The sequence below is a fragment of the Castor canadensis genome, chromosome 11 (genome assembly GCF_047511655.1).
Source record: "Castor canadensis chromosome 11, mCasCan1.hap1v2, whole genome shotgun sequence".
Lineage (NCBI taxonomy): Eukaryota > Metazoa > Chordata > Mammalia > Rodentia > Castoridae > Castor > Castor canadensis.
This window is the reverse complement of record NC_133396.1, coordinates 67,996,389-68,016,220: the sequence shown is the minus strand read 5'-3', so window position 1 is coordinate 68,016,220 and position 19,832 is coordinate 67,996,389. Positions and strand designations below refer to the sequence as shown.

The following is a 19,832-nucleotide window of genomic DNA, read 5'->3' as shown; positions in this document are numbered from 1 at the left end:
ACACTGTGCTTTTAGCTTCTATAAGCCTGCTTATGATTTTTATGGCATTTTCTGAATTTATAATTGAATTTTTCAAGTTACTATTAAGTATAGGTCTTGTTATTCCTGTTGTAACCTTTATTCTGCCAGGTTTTTTCACATACACCCTCCTTTATAAAAATTTTTGTGTTATCTTGTAATATGTGAGTCATTTGGAAGTTAGATAAATGTGGTTCCCTGCATCTTAAAAGTTTTGGTTCCGTTGTGTTTGCTTGTATAATGTTTTAACTGAATTAGAGCAAGTATAGGAATCAGAGCACATGAGACTGACTTCTTTTCAGACTAACAGTCAGCAGTAATCTCTAAGATTGTACAACTTGTTTCAGATCTGTGTAACTAATATGCAGTAGGTGCTGCTATACATTGTCCACAGTGATAATGTGAGTGATATGAAGGTGTCCTGCTTAATTCAAGATATGCTCAATTACATAATTACACTAGACAGCTATAGTAACAGCCTTAACCTAATGAGAAGATGGGTGTGACTGGTTCTTGGAGAAGCCTTGCTGGGATCCTAGATACATGTTTTTTTCTTCCAAGGACTCCTACCTCCCTGTATAATAAACAGATTTAGTTTTTACCTGGGATGAAGATGTTTCCTGATTGATAGCTTTTTAAAGATCTATGTTTAAAGGGTTGGGAATATAGCTCAAGTGGTAAAGTACCAGCCCTAGTGCAAGGCCCTGAGTTTAAACCTCAGTACCACCAAATAAATAAATAATAAAGAAATTTGAATATTTTTCTCTAGTTTTTGGTACTCCAAATACAAGATTGTACGGTAGTATAATCTGTATACCTTATGCCTCTGTGGAGTGGAAAATGTTCAAACTGTGAGAATTAGTTGAGCTAATTTAAAGCACCTTAGCATATCTGTGTGTCCTAACCCATCTCAGTCTTTGACTTTGTTTTGTGTTCTGTCTTGGCCTTGTTCTAATACCACAGAATGCACTTGACAATCTTCTCAGGCCTCATAGCTAAAGAGGATCTGAACTAGAGCACAAATTAATTTTGATTATATGATAGTCACGTATACCTCAAAAACCATAGCACACAGATGGTATATAAAATAATCATTAATCATATGTAAATTGTCCCAACTTTTTTTATATCCAAAATTAGATGCTTAAAATAATAAGCATGTAGTCATATGGACTTGATTATGTCTTGAAATTTTGATAAGGGTAATTTTACTTAAAATTGTTAACAATTTGTAAAATTATATAGATAAGGGAATTGTTTTTAAGTCATCTTATGTTTCCTTTTGTGAGGCATAGTTTAAAAAAAAAAAAGTATGACTCAGGATATGGCTTAAGTGGTAGAGCCTTGCATGTTCAAGGCCCTGGCTTCAATCCCTAGCATCACAAAAGAAAAGTAAAACTTGACCTTTACAACTGCAGAATAGGAACTACTGTGAAGACAACGGCAAGTCTTTTACTACAAGTGAAGTAAGGACTAACAGATGACTTTGTTTTTATGTAGAAGAACTATCAGAAGATGATCTGTTGAATCAGTATTCTCTTTCATTTATAAAGAAGACAAAGAAAGATATCTGTGGAAATAATAAATTATTGAACACTTCTGAAATGATTGTGCCTGACCTGGGAGATGGAGCTACTCACACAGAAAGCTTAAGCACAGCACCTAGGACAAGAAATAAATTTGCAACATTTTTAATGAGAAAAAACAAAGAAAGTGGTGCAATTGTGGTTCCAGGGACCAGAAGCAGGTATAGTTATATTTTCAGAATGTTCTTTGTTGTATTATGTACTCTGCTGATACTTAACTTTGTCTTGAATTAATTGATAAGGAGAAGTAGGTATAAGACCTTGGTGTGATTATAATTTTGTCATATACAGACAGTTCCTGATGTGTTGATTTAACTTAAAATTTTTCCATCTTATAGTGGTGTGAAAGGGTTTTGCACTTATTAGGAACTGTACTTTGATCTTATCTGAGGCTTGTGATAGGTAGTATGATTTTCTTGTGATGCTGGGCATCAGCAGCAGCCACATGCTCACAAGAGGAGGCAACCAATACTGTTTGGTTCACTGTGTGTATTGAATGTACTTTCAGGGCTGGTGGAGTGGCTCAAGGGGTAGAGTGCCTGCCTAGCAAGCACAGAGCCCTGAGTTCAAATCCCAGTATATATACATCAAAAAAAAATGTACTTTCAGTTTAGTATTTTAATTTACTCTGGGTTTACTGGGACATAATCCCATGTAAATTGAGGATTTTCTGTACTGCCTTAGTTCAGCAATGCATTGCTATTTCCTTTAACTTCTAATAGTTCTCTAGTCTCTTGATACAGAATCAAAATAAGGATAGTAGCCCCTAAGGTTACATTTCACATTACAAAAATTCTGATATTTTTAAGGGCGTTCCTTTTCCCTTTTTCCTTATAGTTTCTTAGAGGACTTTATAACATTTTGCAGAAATATATTAAAATGTAGATGACTAAAGATTTGTAATATTAGCTGAGAACCTGAGTCCATGCTGGGTGCTGTGATTACAAAAATGAAAAAGACATTTTTGTTATTGAAGTACTTGTAGTTCAGTTGGAAAAACAGGTTCATAAGGTTTTTCCACAGTGTGTTAAGTACAGGGATCAGGGCATGTGTAAGGAGTGGAAGGCTGGGGCTGGTAGGAGGTGGGTGTCCCTGTTGACTCTAAATGAACAGTAAGTAAACAAAGAGTCCAGCCACATTCCTTCCAAACAGAATCAAGCAGGTCCGGTAAAGTCGATGGTTGTGGCTACTATTCCTACTGCCAGAGTGCGAGCTGGGGGAAGGTATGATGGGGAGCAAAAATAGGCCAGTTCACGGAAGGCTTATGTGCCAAACTAACAGCCTTTTCTCTTCCTTAGAGGTGGTGGGAAATACTTAGAGGTTTTAATGAGGAAGGGTATGATTCAGTGCCAGTTTTAGATAGACCAAGCCCGATGAAGATAGGATTTAAAAGGCCCAAAGTGGAGTACAAGCATCAGATTGGTTAGGCTATTGCCATAGTTACAGCAAACGGCAATGAGATTTTGAAGTCAGTGCTCTGGAGTCTGGCCACCTGTATTTCGGTCCTGGCCTATTCATTCATGAGATGTTTGATCTGAGAAACATAACTTCTGACGGAGTGGCTCAAGTGGTAGAGCGCCGCTTGATAGCAGACGTGAGATCCTGAGTTCAAACCCTGGAACCGGTGGCTCACGCCTGTAATCCTAGCTACTCAGGAGGTAGTGATCAGGAGGATCGTGGTTCAAAGTCAGCCTGGGCAAATAGTTTGCGAGACCCTATCTTGAAAAAACTCTTCACAAAAAAGGCTGGTTGAGTGGCTCAAGGTGTAGGCCCTGAGTTCAAACCTCAGTATAGAAAAAGAAGAAAAAAGTTCTGGGTGCTTAATTTTCCACTAGACCTCCCAAGTCAGATGTGTTGGCTCATGCCTATAATTCCAGCTGCTTGGAAGGTAGAGATTGAAAGGATTGGGGTTTGAGACCAGCCTGAGCAACAAGTTGTTTAGAACCCATCTCAACCAATATGTTGGGTATGGTGGTGCATACTATAATCTCAGCAATATAGGAGGCTATAGGTAGAAGGATTGCAATCTGAGGCTGGCCCTAGGCAACAACATGAGACCTTACCTTAAAAATAGCTAAAGCAAAAAGAGCTGATGGTATGACTCAAGTTGTCATAAGGTCCTGAGTTCACACCCCAGTACTGCCAAAATAAAATTAAAAAAATAAAAAGGCCCTTCACCCACTGTTGTGGTGCCCACCTATAGTCCCAGCACTCAGGAGAGAGGATTAAGAGTTTGAATATGTAGCAAGACCCTGTCTGGAAAAAAAGAGAATTATGTCTGTGCTTTCCAAAGTGTTAAGTACAGTTCATTCAGCATTCCTATCTGTTAATTAAACTTTGGAACACTGAAATGGGCTAGGGAAGGTTAGTATTGCCCTATCCATTTACCTCCCAGCCTTCAAAATGAAGAGAAAACAAGATGAGGCTGAGGCTGACAGTTGGAACAACTCAGGGTGGTTGAGAGAATTAAATGGTTTGTGTTAAGTCCTGGTAGGTGATCAGTGTCCCATGCATTACTCCTGTTGACTTTGAATGGTAGTATGTCTCAGCCCATGTTCTGTTGCCATCACTAAATGCTGCAGACTGGTAATTTATAAATAATAGGGGTTTATTTAGCACATGTTTCTGGGGGCTGTGATGTCTAGGGGCAGACATGGTGCTGGCGCCTTGGTGTCTGGCCAGGGCCCTCTTGTCATATCGTAGCATGGCAAAGGGTACCAGTCATATGGTGAGAAAGAGCAAGTGTGCTGCCTCAGGTTTGTCTTTCTCCTCTTAAAAACCATAATGCCATCATGGGGCTTTACCTTCATGACCTCATCTAACTAATTGCCTCCAAATTCCATAAGCTTTTCAGTTTGGGGATTGACTTTCCCCATACATGAACTTTTGGGAAACACATTCAAATTGTAATGGGTACCATAATCTGTAAAAGGAAATGTTGAGTGTCAGAAGTCATCTAGGCATCATATAATAACTCTTAAACAAGAGAGAATTTGCCAGTCACTGTATTCTTCTGGAAGACTTAGAATGAATGTTGTTTGCTGTTCTTCAAGTTTAATAGGTGAGACTCTCCATGGAGCCTGCTCAGGTCACAGCACCATATAGTTACAGATCATTTTGATTCTTCTGCTACATCCTCAGTAAATGTGGAGTGTTGAAAAAGAAAGTCGCAAAAGATACTGGAATACACTGAATGAAAGGTGCCAAAAGCTGACTGTTGTCACTTGGAGGAATGACTGGAACTTGGTTTTCTTTTCCCTTCATGTGAGAGTAGGCTGTCTTCTGCTTAATGTTGATATCTTCTTTGAAGATGATGAATAAAAATACTAACTGTGTATCTCTGTAGGATTTGCTTAGGTAGTGATTGTAGAAGCGTAAGGAATCTCCAAGTTGGAGACTATACACACCTATTTTATATAGTTTATTTACAGATTGTTTAGGTGGACATTGAGATGCCTGGATAAATAATTTTTTTCTATCAGTTTCCTGTGAAATACTAATGGAAGTATGTCTTTGATGTGTGATTTTCTGATCTGGGTTATAATAGCAACATCTAATTAAAATAGATTTCAAAGTTAGTTTTTAGCCAAATGTGGTAAAAACACATCTATAATCCAAGCACTGAGGAGGTTAAGGCAGGGGACAGCCTAGACTACATAGTGAGATAGTGATACCCTATCTTAAAAAGAAAAGAAAACAATAACAAAATGAATGATTTTCAGAATTGAGATTGAGACTCTGAAGGGTTAAGTTTTCCCAGGGTGGTCACAGTTGATGTGAACAGTCTGACAGGCCTGACTTTCTGATTCTGAATTCTTGCTCTATCATCTTACTGCTTGAATGATTTTTTTGTGTGTGTGTTTGTATGTGTGGTAGTGGGGTTTGAACTCAGGGCCTATACCTGGAGCCACTCCACCAGCCCTTTCCAGTGATGTGTTTTTTTGAGATAGGGTCTCGAGAATTTTTTGCCCAGGCTGGCTTCGAACCTTGATCCTCATGATCTCTGCCTCCTGAGTAGCTAGGAGTATAGGCATGAGCCACCAGGGCCCAGCACTGAATGATCTTGAACTCACCAGACTTTTTTTTTATAAAACATGGATGATGATATGATAATAATATAAAGCTGAAGCTCTGTATACGAACCACTGGCACAGGGCCTCATCATTAATAGATGAGCAGATGTGCACGTCACCCCTCTCTTTAAACCTGCAAAAAGTTGTCTGATCTGTTTGAAAGTCTGTTTTATTATGCCAACACTTCTCCTAGAAATATTTCAGTCTATTTTTTGAAATCTAGAAATACAATTTTAAGTAATACCATAGGGAAGGAGTAGCCATGACCTGGGGACAGGGGCAGGGGTGTGTGGGGGGGTAATAGGTTTTAGTTCTGCTCTCTAGTTGACTAGTTTTATAACCTGGATGCTGTCTCAGCACCTTCTCTTCACCTGTGAAGTGATACATGGGAAAACCATTGGGCATCACAGAAGTACTGTGAATTTGTGATCAGATCTGGGCTCTTAGGTATTCTACCTATAAAAAGCCTACTTAAGGCTTCCCTTCCTGCCCTATACTACAGCTGATCTAGGGATTTGATGAAAGACAAGATTTTTACTCCCAACATTTAGTAAATATTCTAGTTATCATCTTGGATTTGGAACAGTGCTTATTAAGGAGGTAAATTTTCTTTAAGTTTCATACATACCTGATCATCGATTCTAGGATTTTCTTTCTAAACTGAAAAGCTCTCCTTGAATCAGTCCTCTCTTGATACTTATGTACTGGTCTTTCAATCTTTTTTTTTTTTTTCTTAAACTGCTTCACTGAGTAAGTACTGTGTCTTCAGTAAATAATGGAGTTTAATGATTGATTTTAAAGTCTTAGCCTCAGTATTTAAAATAGCAGGTTAAAGGATAGAAAATAAGAGTAGGGTCTTGCTACAAGTTCCCAGGTGACTTAATGCTAGGAAACTAGGTAAAATGAAGTTGGTGTCTTAATTTATTTTGCTTCCTATGAAATATGAGGCAACAGTTGAAAATTGTCCTTTGTTGTATTTCTATCTATCTGTTCATGTATTTGACTATGTGTAAGCTGCTCACCTAGGTACTGTGGAGGATGTAAAGATATGGTCAGTACCTGCTTTGGAAGAGCTTAACTTCTTTTTTTTTTCTTTTGGTGGTACTGGGATTTGATCTCGGGGCCTCACATTTGCTAGGCAGGCGTGCTACCACTTGAGCCACTGTGCCAGCCCTCAAGAAACTTAACTTCTGTTTGGGGGTTAAAACGGCTAAGGGAGAGAACAACTATGTAATGATTATGTCCAGATAAAATTTGGAGTCCTAAATATATGTGCATATAACTGCTTGCCCTTATTTGGAAAATTTTATCGAAAACTTCATTATAAAGTCAAATTTCTAAATGTGTGAATGATGTAATCAACAAAGTTCAAGATGTGTTGCCTTTACTTATGAAATTGGGTTATCTGTGAAACTTTTTTTTTTTTTTACGGAACTGGATCATTATTCTGTTTTGAATCTTTTTTTTTTTTTTCAGTAAAAGTAATAGTAAAGTTTATTAGGAAAGGCTTACACTTTCAACAGACTGAAAGTGGGTTGTCTCTAGAGTGAGAACAACAGGGTCGGGGGGGAGAGAAAAAGTGGTATTTCCTGTTTCCCACATAGGAAATGAGAGCAAAACCTCTCTTATTTTGAATCTTAACATCCTTGTGAGTTAACTCTAAAATACCTATAATTATTGTTCCTATTTCTTGTTAGGTTCTTTTGCAGTTCTCTGGATTCTGTTGACTGTGTATCAAAGGAAGTAAGTAGCCAGTCTATAAATGAAACCGCTGCTGCAGATAAAGCTACTACTCTCAGTGAGTCAGACTGTCCAGATGTAGAAGGCCAGAAGCTGGTTGACACAAATGTGCAAAATTCAAGTGATCAGATTTCAAATGACAGGACTGTGTTTGCTGATGATGAGTCTCCATCTTCCCAGACCAGCAAATTCACGAGGACTGTTTCACCACCCACTCTGGGGACACTAAGAAACTGTTTTAGTTGGTCTGGAAGTCTTGGACATTTTTCAAGAACTCCAAGCCCCTCTGCAAGCACAGTGTTGCAACAGTTCCGAAGGAGGAGCGATTCCCCTACCTGTCTCTCAGAGCACAAGGCCATGTCTGATCTCTCTCAGTCAAAGAATGATGAGTCAGGCGATGAAGCTCAGCCTTTACATGAGATGGGCTGGTCCTCACAGTCTCAGGAAAGCATAGAGTTATCCCCACACAGTTTAAATGCATCAAAACTCTCTCAGCCTTCTAGTAAGGATTCTGACTCAGAGGTAAGTCAAATCATAAAGTCTTTGTTTTCAAATGCATATGTAAGAGAAAGTAAAGCATTAATCAGACAACTGAAAATTTTGCCTGCATTATGGAGATGACTGGTTACTTTTTCATTCTAAATCCTACTGTGTAGAAAGTTACCATTTTATTCATTTGTAAGACTTCTGTGTCTGTCATTTAAACTAACTCTGCTTCCTGAATCACAATGTATTTCCTTGAAGGGACTCAAGTTGTGCACAGTTAACACCTAAGCAGAATTGTAACCTTTAAAATGAAGAATTACTTTAAATTTACTATTTAAATCTGTTACTATTTAATATAATCTTGAATTCAGGTTAACGTTTGAGAATTAGAAAGAAATGAGTATTAATGTGTTGGCTGTATTAATATGCTACATTTTAGTACTTCAGAAATAGTTCCATTTATTCTTTTTTCTGCTAAATTTCTTTTATAATAAGAATAAAATAGCAATTTTGTTAAATCCCTTTTTCTTAAAACCTTTTATTCTGACTTCAATTTGACTAAAGTCAGAACTCCAAAATTATATGTCACTGAATCTTATGAGCAGTACTTACTTGAAGTGACATATTTTTAAATGACATAATAACATCATAACATTTTTTTAATCTCCATTAGCTCATATTTACCAATGTAAGAAACTGGGGTTTTTTTTTGGGGGGGGTTGCTACTAGGGGGATTTGAACTCAGGAAGGACCTCACATTTGTAGGCAGGTGCTCTACCATTTGAACCACTACCCTACCCCGTTTTTACTTTAGTTGTTTTCCAGTTTTTGCTCTGGACCAGCCTTACTTCATAATCCTCCTACCTACAGTCTCCCATATAGCTCGGATCACAGGCATAACTTATTGACTAATATGGAGTCTCGCTAACTTTTTGCCCCAGCTGGCCTCAGACTGTGATTCTCCCTATCTCCACCTCCTGAATATGGGGTTATAGACGTGAGCCACTGTACCTGACACATACACTGTTTTATGTTTACCAAATATAGTTACCACATTGTGAGAACAATTAGAGCCATAGTAATATTTAACAAAATTTTGATGTCTGATAATCCTGAATTTTGGGTAGCATCTAATAAATTAGTATAACATATATAAATACTCAAATTCAGAAAGGAAACTTGAGTTTATTGGATTCAAGTTGAAGAAAAAAAGCCAAGTTAAAATGTGGAGGTAAGTTGCTCTGCCTTGGAGAAAGCCCAAATCAGCTTATATACTGGAATCTTAAGTCCTGAGTATGCCAGGCCAAATCTTTGCTGTTGTTGAGACCTTTGCCTTTCTTTTCCTTTTCTCTTGCCTCAGTTTGTCCTCCGGGCCTAGAAGGTTCTTTCTGTTTCTTTAAACGAGCTGCCGCTGCAGGCTGCATTTTCTCTCTCTCTCGGTGCAATTTGGGTGTCACCATGGTTGCCACTGCTTCAGTGTCTTTCATAGAAACTTCACTATTTGGAGGATACTTGCAAGTCCACTGAGCAACTTTGGGACATTCTGTTTCTTGCACCCATCTTCCAGTTTCACTTACTGAGAAGCCTTTCTGACCAGCTGGCAGCTGTAGGCTGGTTATGCTAATAGAACAGCAAACACTTGTCTTCTGGGCTAGCCATCTTTTAGCCTATCTGTCACAGAAATATTAGCCTCCTCCCCAAAATAGACTAAACTGGGAATCATTCAGTGAATCACCTCTTGCACCACATATAGTACATTCCTCTTAGGACAGATTAATTCTCAAAGGATTGAACTCTTAACAATTAACATAAAATCTGTTTAATCTTTTTTTGATTCATAGAATGTTCCTGAAAGCCACAGTGCTGTTGAGGCTTTGATTTGTTTATTTGCTTTTACTTCGTCTGTTTTCTGAAGCTTTATTTTGAGTGTCATAAAAACTCTGTTATATAGTAAAAGTCTCAATTTTTGTTTTCGATCTGGGGAATCTAGGAATCTGACTGCAATATTAAGTCACTTGATAATCAAGGTAATCAGAACTCCAAGCAACACTTACCTCATTTTTCAAAGAAAGACACACTTCTAAGGAACAAGGTAAACCTTATTTAATTTTTTTTAATATCAGAGACAATGTATTTTGTTACCAGAAAATGAGAAATACAAGCAAAATCAAAATATCTGTATTCTGATTTTTTTAAAAGTCAACTTTCAAACTTCCTAGGATAATATTTGTGCCTATAGGTTTTTTTGTTTTGTTTTTGATTATTTGTTTATTCTTTTGATGGTATTGGGGTTTGAACTCGGGGCCTTACCAAGCCCCAAGCCTATTTAACTGAGTTTTTCATATGCTAAGTTGGTACCTAACTAAAGATTTTTTCCCTGTACTTACACAGTCGTTATGATGAATTATACCATTGCGTGGGTTATATAATGCCCATTATGATCATGGTCATTTACTCTAAAGCATTTTTGTTTTGGCAAAGCAGCATTGCAACCAAGGTCTTGTAGGTAAATATTTGAGTGCATATTTTTTCTTAATTTGTTAGGGATGAATTCCATGGGATGATGTTGCCACTCCCAAGGCATGTATGACTGTGACTCAGTAGCTTTGATGTCCTGACAAAAGAGCTTCCTAAAACTATGGACCCATGTTAAGCCACTGTTTTTGTTTCAACTTTCCCATTATTTATATTCCGTCAGCTAGATTAATCAGTTTTAAAACAAGTGGAATCAAGAAAAGCAAAGTTAGCTGGATACCAGTGGCTCACACCTGTAATTCTAGCTACTCCGGGGGCAGAGATCAGGAGGAATGAGGTCTGAAGCCAGCCCAGGCAAATAGTTGTCGAGACCCTATCTTGAAAAAAAACCCATCACAAATTTAAAAAAGGGCTGGTGAAGTGGCTCAAGGTGCAGGCCCTGAGTTCAAATCCCAATAACACAAGTAGGGGGAAAAAAAGAAAGAAAAACAAAGTTATAATCATGGTGCAGATTTTGTGTGTGTGTGTGTAAATGACTTAGTGGACACACAGGGAAACTGGTAATAGTAGTTACCTCTGGAAAGACAGGCAGAGTGGGAGTGAATGAAACTCACTATTCTTTCAAATCTTAAACTTTATGCCAGATGTGTTACCTGTTAAAGTAATTGTGATAACTTCTGTAGTATACATTTGTAAATAGCACATTTTATGCATTGCTTATGTTATTTTTGTCTTCCAGTATATAAGGAATACATTGAAATTAACTGTAAGTTGCTTTTAGAGCAGTGTTAAACTGGGCATTAACAGTTTTGTTTCTTTAAGATAGCTATACAGGGTGTTCCATTGTGACTTCTCCATGTATATATGTATTATAACCCAAATTGGTTCATCCCCTCTATTTTTCTCTTACCTTAGTCTCCTTCTTATGGTGATTTCAACAGGTTTAAAAGTTCTATATACATTGTAGGAGGGGGAAGATATAAGGAAAGGGTGTAGGAGTGTGAATATAGTGGAAATGTATACAAATTTATGTAAATGGAAAATGAAACCTGTTGAAATTATTCTAAGAATGGAGGAAGGAAGGATAAAGGAGAATGATAGATGTGTTGAATTCAACTATAGTATATTGTAAGAACTTTTGTAAATGTCACAGTGTACCCCCAGTACAATAATTTGCTTATAGAAATAAAAATAATTCACCAGCAGCCAGATGTACAGTTTACAATAACAACAAAATGAATGGGCATTTCAGTTGCACATACCTACAGTCCCAGCACTCATGAGCTCCATGCCAGCCTGGGCTACATAATTAGACTCTGTCAAAGAACACAAAACAACAGAAATAAAAATGGCTGTTTAATCTTCAGGTTCCTGGACTTCATAAATCTAGTTCTGTGAACTCTCTTTCTGCAACCAAGATCAAGCCTCTTATCCCAGCCCGAGTCAGCGGACTGAGCAAGAAGCCCACAGGCATCCAGAAGAGAAATCATCATGATGCTGAGAATAAGCCGGGACTTCAGATAAAAATCAGTGAGCTCTGGAAGAATTTTGGGTTTAAAAAGTGAGTTGTCCGATTCCTTATTCTGATTTAGGATAAACTATTCTTTTCCATGATTCCAGTTCCTTTCTTCCAACTCTTTCTGGCTTCATCTGAGTCAGTTTCTGTTTCTCTCACTGTCAGCCCTCAGTCTGGTTTGGAGTCTCTGTTAAGCCCATTACTTTGCCAAATCTTAGATGTGTCAGCTCCTCTTTCCTTCTTCTCAGAATTATAATGAGAAGAAAGTTTCAGACAGGTTGATTATAGCTATATTAATGCTTCCCTAAATTACCACATCTAAAATGGAGGAAATCATTGAGTTTATGTGATGCATTTGCCATACTTCTAATGTAAGTAGCAAGTACCATTTTAAAAGATAGATCTTTTATGTGACATTATTTAACCACAGTACTTCCCTTGTGTTAGAGTTCAGAATTAGCTACATAATATCAATTTATAATTTTCTTTTACTGAGTAAAGCAAGTGTATCAAGACAGGTGATAGGATTAAACCTTTCTTAACAGACGTTATCATAGTCAGAGGAGCTGGAAAGAGTGGAAATAAGTACAGATAGTTTATTTTACCTTGTGTATAGTCTAGGATTAAGCCATAGCAGCAGTCCTCAAACTTCCCTTTATATGCTTAAAAATTATTGAGGATTCAAAAACAGTTTGGCTTATGTAGATTACATTTCTTAACACTTAACCATCTTGGAAATGAAAATAAGACATTAAAAGTAACAATAATAGAACTGTTAAAGATGAAGGAAGCATGTTTTTACTGTCTGGTTCAATAGGACTCAGCTGGATCTTATATCTGTTTCTCCATCTGATCTGTTGTGATAGGTTGTATTACTTGAAATTCATGAAGGAAAAATGGCAGCACATATTTGTCATTGGAAATTATGTATCGTGGTAGCCTTTTTTTAGATAACTGTAAATTTTCTTTGCCAGTCCATCCAAACTAAACAAGCAGGAGTTTAAGATTAGTTGCACCATAGAACCTGACACTTTGAATTTCTTTGTTTTTAGTGGGGCTGGGGTTTGAACTCAGAGCTTCACACTTGCAAAGCAGGCACTCTGCCCCTTCAGCCAGGCCTCCAATCCATTTTGCTCTGGTTATTTTAGAGATAGAGGTCTCCTGAAGTAACTTGCCCAGGCTGACCTCAAACCTCAATCCTTTCAGTCTCTGCCCTCTCGTGCCCAGCTCCACTGTGCATTTTGTTCCTTTGTTTTGTTGTACTGGGGTTTGAACTCAGGGCTTAGAGTGTACCATTTGAGCCACATCCCTTGCTGGTGTCACTATGTTACTTCATGCTGATCTGCTAGCAGTTTTTACCCTGTTCTGCTGTAGCATCATCAATACAAATGTCAGTACAATAGATAAGACAAACAAAGTCTAAATATTATTATGATTATTCGATTTTTATAAACCCATGTTTAATCTATGTTGGTTCTTAGCAGACTTGAGAAGGACACTAAGGAGCAGTACAAGTCCCTATTGGACTTTTCTGCCTTAGCCAGTGCACGTATCTAGTAGCATCCTATCCTAGCACCTGCCTTGAAAGATAACTTTGAAAGCAGGTGGAGGCATTGAGAAGCAAAATTCAGGACTTACTGGAAGTATTTAGAGGAGAACCTGAATGTATTCTACAGTGAATTGAAATAGATTTTACAGTAAAGGGTTTTAGCTTCTTCATATACTAATTCATAATCTAATTTTCCAAGTAGATTATTTCTTCTTTAACAATTAGTACCCAAAGAGCACCAAATTCATTTTATATTTTGCAGAGATTCTGAAAAGCTTCCTTCTTGTAAGAAGCCCCTGTCTCCAGTCAAGGATAACATCCAGCTCACTCCAGAAGCAGAAGAAGATATATTTAATAAGCCTGAGTGTGCACATGTTCAGAGAGCAATATTCCAATAAGTGCCAACTGCTTTCTTACATCACTTATAAGATCATCAATTTGAACTCCCTGTTTGAAAATGGGTCATTTACCAGCCTGAAAGATTCATTTGTAGATTGATGCAATTTTTAAAATTGAATACGTTTTGTATATTAACTATATAATTTTTTCATAAAAAGCTAAATAGAATAATTTTGTCTTTGACATTTTTTGGAAGTTTTATTGTTAATTGGGGAAATCCCCTTGGAGTTGATGAAAGATATTCAGTAATTCTGTCTACTGTAAGAAAAAGCACAATTCTGTAACTATCCTGGAGGAAATACTTTCTCTTGGCTTTAATGTTTTCCAGCTGCCTTTCCTGTCATCTTTCAGAGTTAAATTGAAAGTGAAGTTGCTGGGATGGGAGAGGTAATTGCAGGGGTTAAAGATTCTGCTATGCTTTATAGCAGCTTGGTTGATTTGTAGGTTAACAGGGAAGGTAAATTGTTTTCAGCCTCAGGGGAAAGGAACTACTTCTTACATCATTAATATTCTTAGGCTTCAAAATATATCATTTTTCTCCTATCTTGTTTGGAAGTATGGACTAAAACTTCCTTGGCATTATTTAAAAGTGCTGCCCTAAGTGCTGTGTAAGACATCTGGGGTCTGTGATAGGTACACGTTGCAAAGATATACAGATACACAAGTACAGATCTGGAATTACAGTAACCCAGAGAACAAGAGGAGCAGGGCGATGTTTTCTATGACAGAACAACTTATGAATTCAAGTTAGACATTGTCTGTAGATATTTATCTCTTCACCCCAAATGCCACTTATGTCAGAAGATGAATAAAATGTACTACAAATGCACAAGGGTTTACAGAATAGAAGTGGAGACATCAGGTAAGTAAAGGAAGATTTAAAAAAATATGGCTAGAAAGTGTCAGAAACCAGTAAATGGAGATTTGCAGGTTCCTGTGAAACAAGTGCAAAGTAAAGCTGAAGACAGAATGGATTTTTAAAATCTTTAAAAAACAGAGCAGGAAAAGGAAAGATAGCAACAGTGCTATCTTTCCTTGTTCAATTTCCAAATCCTCATATAATTGAAAGTCCACAGACCGCATTAATAGTAAATTTAGAAGACACTATTCTAAGTTCCAAAATAAAAGTGGATGAGGACAAGCCACCACAGACCCAAGACCACAAGTGTTATTGGCATCTCTTCTGGTGAATCAGAGGAAGGAGACAGCCACTGATGGGCACAGCAGGCCAAGTTGAGAAGAGCATTTGAACTGGAAGAGGCTTGGTGACTGATGGTGAGTGAGTGCAAGAGGCCTGCAATAGGGTCTGAAAGACTGAAGACAGCCATGCCCTGTGAACTGTGAATTGTGGAAACTCATTCACCAAGTTTACTAAGGCACTTTTAGGAAGGGGTGCCCCTCAGAAGAGTAACTGCTGGGAGAGAGCCAAACTGATTAAGAGATGAAAAGGTTAATGGAATAGAAAACAGTCAAAACAAAAAGTCTCAACAGGATATCCTGGTTTTGAACATTTAAAAATCATCTTATGACCATGATTTCCTAAAATTTAGGAAAACCAGTTTTATGAAACTATAGAAAAGTTGGGGGTTTTTTTGTTGTTTTTTTTTGGTATTATTGGGGTTTGAACTCTACCACTTGAGCACTCCACCAGACCTCATACACAGTTATTTTAATAAGAAAGAATCAAGAGCAGAAATAACATCTTTATAAATAGTGAAAATCTATCAAATAATTGCAATTTATTGAAAGCCATCATAAAAGTAGTTGACCACTATTGGAGGATGATTGCATATTAATTCATTATCTTGGAAAGGGGAAAACCAAACATTCTTCTGTCTTTCCACTGTGAACTGTTATTTGGACTATCAGATGGCAGATGAAAACAGCAAATATCTCTGGTGTTCTAATAATGGAGATGAGACCACCATTTTGCAACTGATGGGTTTAGACTATGAACACCAACTAATATTAACATTACAGAAAGGCAACCAGGTATTTTATGCCTCTCAATAAACTGTGTTGCCTATCATTCTGCCGAAAGGAGTAAAGATGAGTCTGAGACACACTACCAGCCAAATTGCAGGACACACAAGGTCAGGAACAAGTATAGAGTTAGCAAAATCTAGACTGGGAAGTTGCAGATTAAATGCCCTGTGATCTTGAACAATTAAATTGTAAGGAAAGCTATGGGAAAGGAAGCTCTGCATTTACAAAAAACACAAAGCCAGATTATTTAGGGATAAATGCTTTGGTGGTAAAATAGCAAATCTATACAAGAAAATAATACCTACAGAAGTCATCATAGTGGCTTACTGTAGGTGGGGCAGGGGGCATTGACATTAGGACAAAGCATGTGGAAGGGAGTTGGGAAGGCTGGCAAGGTTTTATGGCTGGTGTTGATGTGATGGTTGCCTTATAACTATCTTATTTAACAGTTACAGTATTGCCATATCATAAGGCAATGTATTAGCCTTATAATAACTTACTGGTTTATGTGGCTGTTTTGTATGGTAGTTTTTTGAATTTTTTGTTTCACTGTATATTTTTAAAATAGTTAAAATACTTCATCAAATCAAAGACATTGATTGTAAGAGGCTTTACTTTATGTGCCATTAAAAGAAAAACATTCATTAAATTGATATCCCATCAACTTTTAACACAGGTATTATTTTCAAAATGTTGAAATGTGTACCTTACAGTAGATGAAGTGCAGTAATTAGACACAACAGATTCTATCTCTCATGTGAGTATCCTTACCACCACAGTCAAAGACTTGAAGCTTACTCTGCATAGTTGACACCAGACAGTCTATAGTCTTAAAGACCATGAAGCACAGCTGAGGGGAGGTTCTGCTGTACAAAGGGAAAAATGCAAATATACTAAGCAGTGTGGTTCTCTTCCATTCCCTCCTTTAGCTCTCATTCTCTTTCTGGGATAATTGGAATTATACATAAACCATCATTCAAAACTGGGCTGGGGTATGACTCAAATGGTAGAGTGCCTGTCTAGCAAGCAGTCCTGAGCAGTACATACACACAGTTGTTCAAAGCTGTATCACAGCTCTTGGATGCTATAATGTTTATTCTGTTCTATTTTTCAGTTTGTGCAGTTTCTTGACCCATCTTGAAGTTCACTGATTCCTTTTGTGTCTTGAGAAATTCATTTCTCATTGTGGTTTTTATCTCTAGCATTTCTGTTACGATTTTTAGCTTTCTACTGACATTCTTTTGCCTATTCAAGCATTTTTCTGCCTTTTCCACTAGACTTAACATATTAGTGATGGTTATTTTAAATTGTTTGCCTGATATTTCCATTATCTGAATCATCTTTGAGTCTGGTTCTGTTTTGCTTGTTGACAGTTTTTTCTTTTTTCCTTGCTTTTTTGTGGTATATGGTTGTTGATTGAGTGCTGCATGTTACCGTAGAACAATAGCTACTAATGTGCAAGGTATTTATGCCTCTTACTACTGGGCAGGTAGAGTTGACCTTGGGAACTCTAATCTGGGTTTAGGTTTTGCTGTTGCCATGATTATCATCCCTCTGTTGCCTCCACTTAGCCTTACTTTTTAGCGGCCTGTGTCCCTGGACATGATGGTAGCCTTTCTCAATGATTCTGCTGCTTCTGTAGTGGTAGATTTCTAATGTGTGGGCCTGGCACAGTTTTCTGCCCCTTCCTCAGAGATAGATTAATTCATGTTTTCCTTTTCCTTTTCTCAGCTGCAGTGGTCTCTGTTTAAGTTTTTTGTAGAACAAAATATGCTATGCCTGCACCTCTTGATAAGGTTTTTCTGGTCATTTTTTTGTGGTATTGGGGCTTGAACCCAGGACTTGCTTGCCAGGCAAGCACTCTACCACTGGAGCCAAGCTCACAGCTGCTCTTCTGGTCTTCTGCCCTGTCTTTAGTCTGTCTTTAGAACACCCCCTGCAGATCCATGGGAGAACTCTGAACGTGGTATGAACTCTTTTGTGTCCAGCTCCCACGCTGGTCCATGCTTACCCTTTTCCACTTCATTAAAAACTTGAAGTTTTATTCTCTTGTGTGAAGGCCCTATTTTTCTCCCACACTCTGTTTGAGGTAGGCCAATATTAGCATCCACCGTCCTTAGAGCCTTGTCTATTCTTAGACTTTAGGCTACCTTGCCCTATGATACTAGCTCTCTGATAATTGAAAGGAAAGTTAGAATTTTTTGGATAGTCCAGTTTTTATTGTTAATGTGAGACTAAATCTCCTAGGCTTTCCTCACCCTAGGCAGATGTGGAGTCCCCGAGTTTTTTTTTAAGCAAGAATTTATTTTAGTAGTATAGGGTAAATTATAGATGGGGGGGGGGGGACATGAGAAACATTTCCTGTTCCCCACACAGAAAATGGGAGCAAAATTCCCAAATTTTTGCTTTTTAACTGGTTATAGAGGACCTATTCCCACAAACTATTCATCCTCTGACCATGCTAGGCTAAAGAAGGCTATGATGGAGTCAGACCATGGCCAGAAAAATGTAACTGGGCTGTAGCATCATCATACTTGAAACTGATAAGTGCTTCTGTAGCCAGAAGCAATCTAGTCACTTATTCCCCACCAATATCCAGTTTATTACACTAAGGTGTTGCTTAGGTGTTGCTAGGTGCAGTGGTCAGGGCAGTGCTGTTATTAAATGTTGGTTAAGTTCGATGCTCCACAATGAAAGCATTATCCATCTTTGTTCCTCATCTCCCAGCAAAACTGGAGTCAGTCAGTACTCTACGTTCTTACTCATTGACTCCTTGCTACCAGGTACTGTATATTGCACAACATCTGACGTTTTCTAAACGCATTTCAGTGTTTGTTCAATGCTTGTTGATTAATCATTTAGGGGAAGCAGAAGAACAGTTCAAAGAATTGCAGATAAGAATCAGAAGACTTAGCATGCAATTATGAGTTGCTTATAATTCAGAGTGACCTTGAATAAACCAATGAACATTTGTTTTCTTCTTTTTTCATGTCTCATAGGACATAGGGCTTGACCTCTAACTCTTGAAATTGCCTCTTCAAATTCTCTGAACCAAACAAGTGAGTTCTCTGATTTTTGAGTAATAATTTAATGACTATTCCAAAATCTCCAGAAGAGGGCAGTTCCTTCACACTGTTTAATGTCTGAAAAGACCTTCGAATTTATTATTAAATCGCATCTCTATACAGTACTGCTTTATTTCTTTTAAGTTTGCAAGTAAGACAAATACTCCCTCTTATAAAAATTCCAACATTACATTACAAGTTATTTTCAAGTTTCTTGATTAATACCCCTGATCCTAATGCAGTCCCAATTATGAAGTTGATCAGTATTTTATTTTTTATAAAACTTCATTTTCTGTGACTATAAAAACATGATTTTGGCTGCTAACTTTTAAAATCTGCATGTGATATGAATACCTTTTCCTCTTAACATACATAGATTTACATGTCTTTAGTCTCTTAACTGCATATGTCATAATTTACTAAATTCTTTAAAAATGTTTTCCTTCTCAAGTGTTCAAACAGTGCTGCATTGAATATTTCATTACTACATTTGGGAAAGAAAAAAAAAGAGTCTTGCCTGATTTCATGGTAATTACTGTTTTAAAGCTAGTTTATTGCATCCCAAAGTAGGACTATTTTAATAACTTTTTAGCTTTACTATCCACAAAAATATATGAAGTTAATTCACAGACAAGAGACCAGAAGAAGGTAAACTGTTTGGCAGCCTTCTTATTTTTCCATGATGAGACTCATTCTGAGAAGCCATTTCTGTGTTGGGGCATTTTGCCAGGTAGGCTTAGACCAGATTAGAGCTGAAGACATTGATGCAGAGAACAGAAACTGGAATGCAACCGTAAAGCCTGCCACCCCATGAGGGCAGGTGCTGTGGCTCAGTCCCCTCCACACCCTTCAGTGTTAAGGAAATGTTTGCTAGTGACGAGCCAGAGCCACTCATATTCATGTATATAAGAATAAATAAGCATGTCTGACAAATTTTAA

The 19,832-nt window shown here is 37.6% G+C and overlaps 1 protein-coding gene and 1 pseudogene across 3 annotated transcripts in view; both read left to right on the top strand.

Annotated features, from left to right (window-relative positions):
- Positions 1-19,363, top strand: part of Exo1 (exonuclease 1) — a 33,879-nt gene extending 14,516 nt beyond the window's left edge. For all 3 annotated transcript variants that reach the window (XM_074047207.1, XM_020174730.2, XM_074047206.1), the window contains 5 exons: positions 1,519-1,765; positions 7,375-7,939; positions 9,894-9,995; positions 11,746-11,939; positions 13,706-19,363. In XM_074047207.1, coding sequence (XP_073903308.1) covers positions 1,519-1,765; positions 7,375-7,939; positions 9,894-9,995; positions 11,746-11,939; positions 13,706-13,841 — 1,244 coding nt within the window. In that variant the 3' untranslated portion in view covers positions 13,842-19,363. The remainder of the gene's footprint in view (positions 1-1,518; positions 1,766-7,374; positions 7,940-9,893; positions 9,996-11,745; positions 11,940-13,705) is intronic.
- On the top strand, positions 3,890-4,008 carry LOC141414442 (small nucleolar RNA SNORA36 family; annotated as a pseudogene).
- Positions 19,364-19,832: the final 469 nt, after the last annotated feature.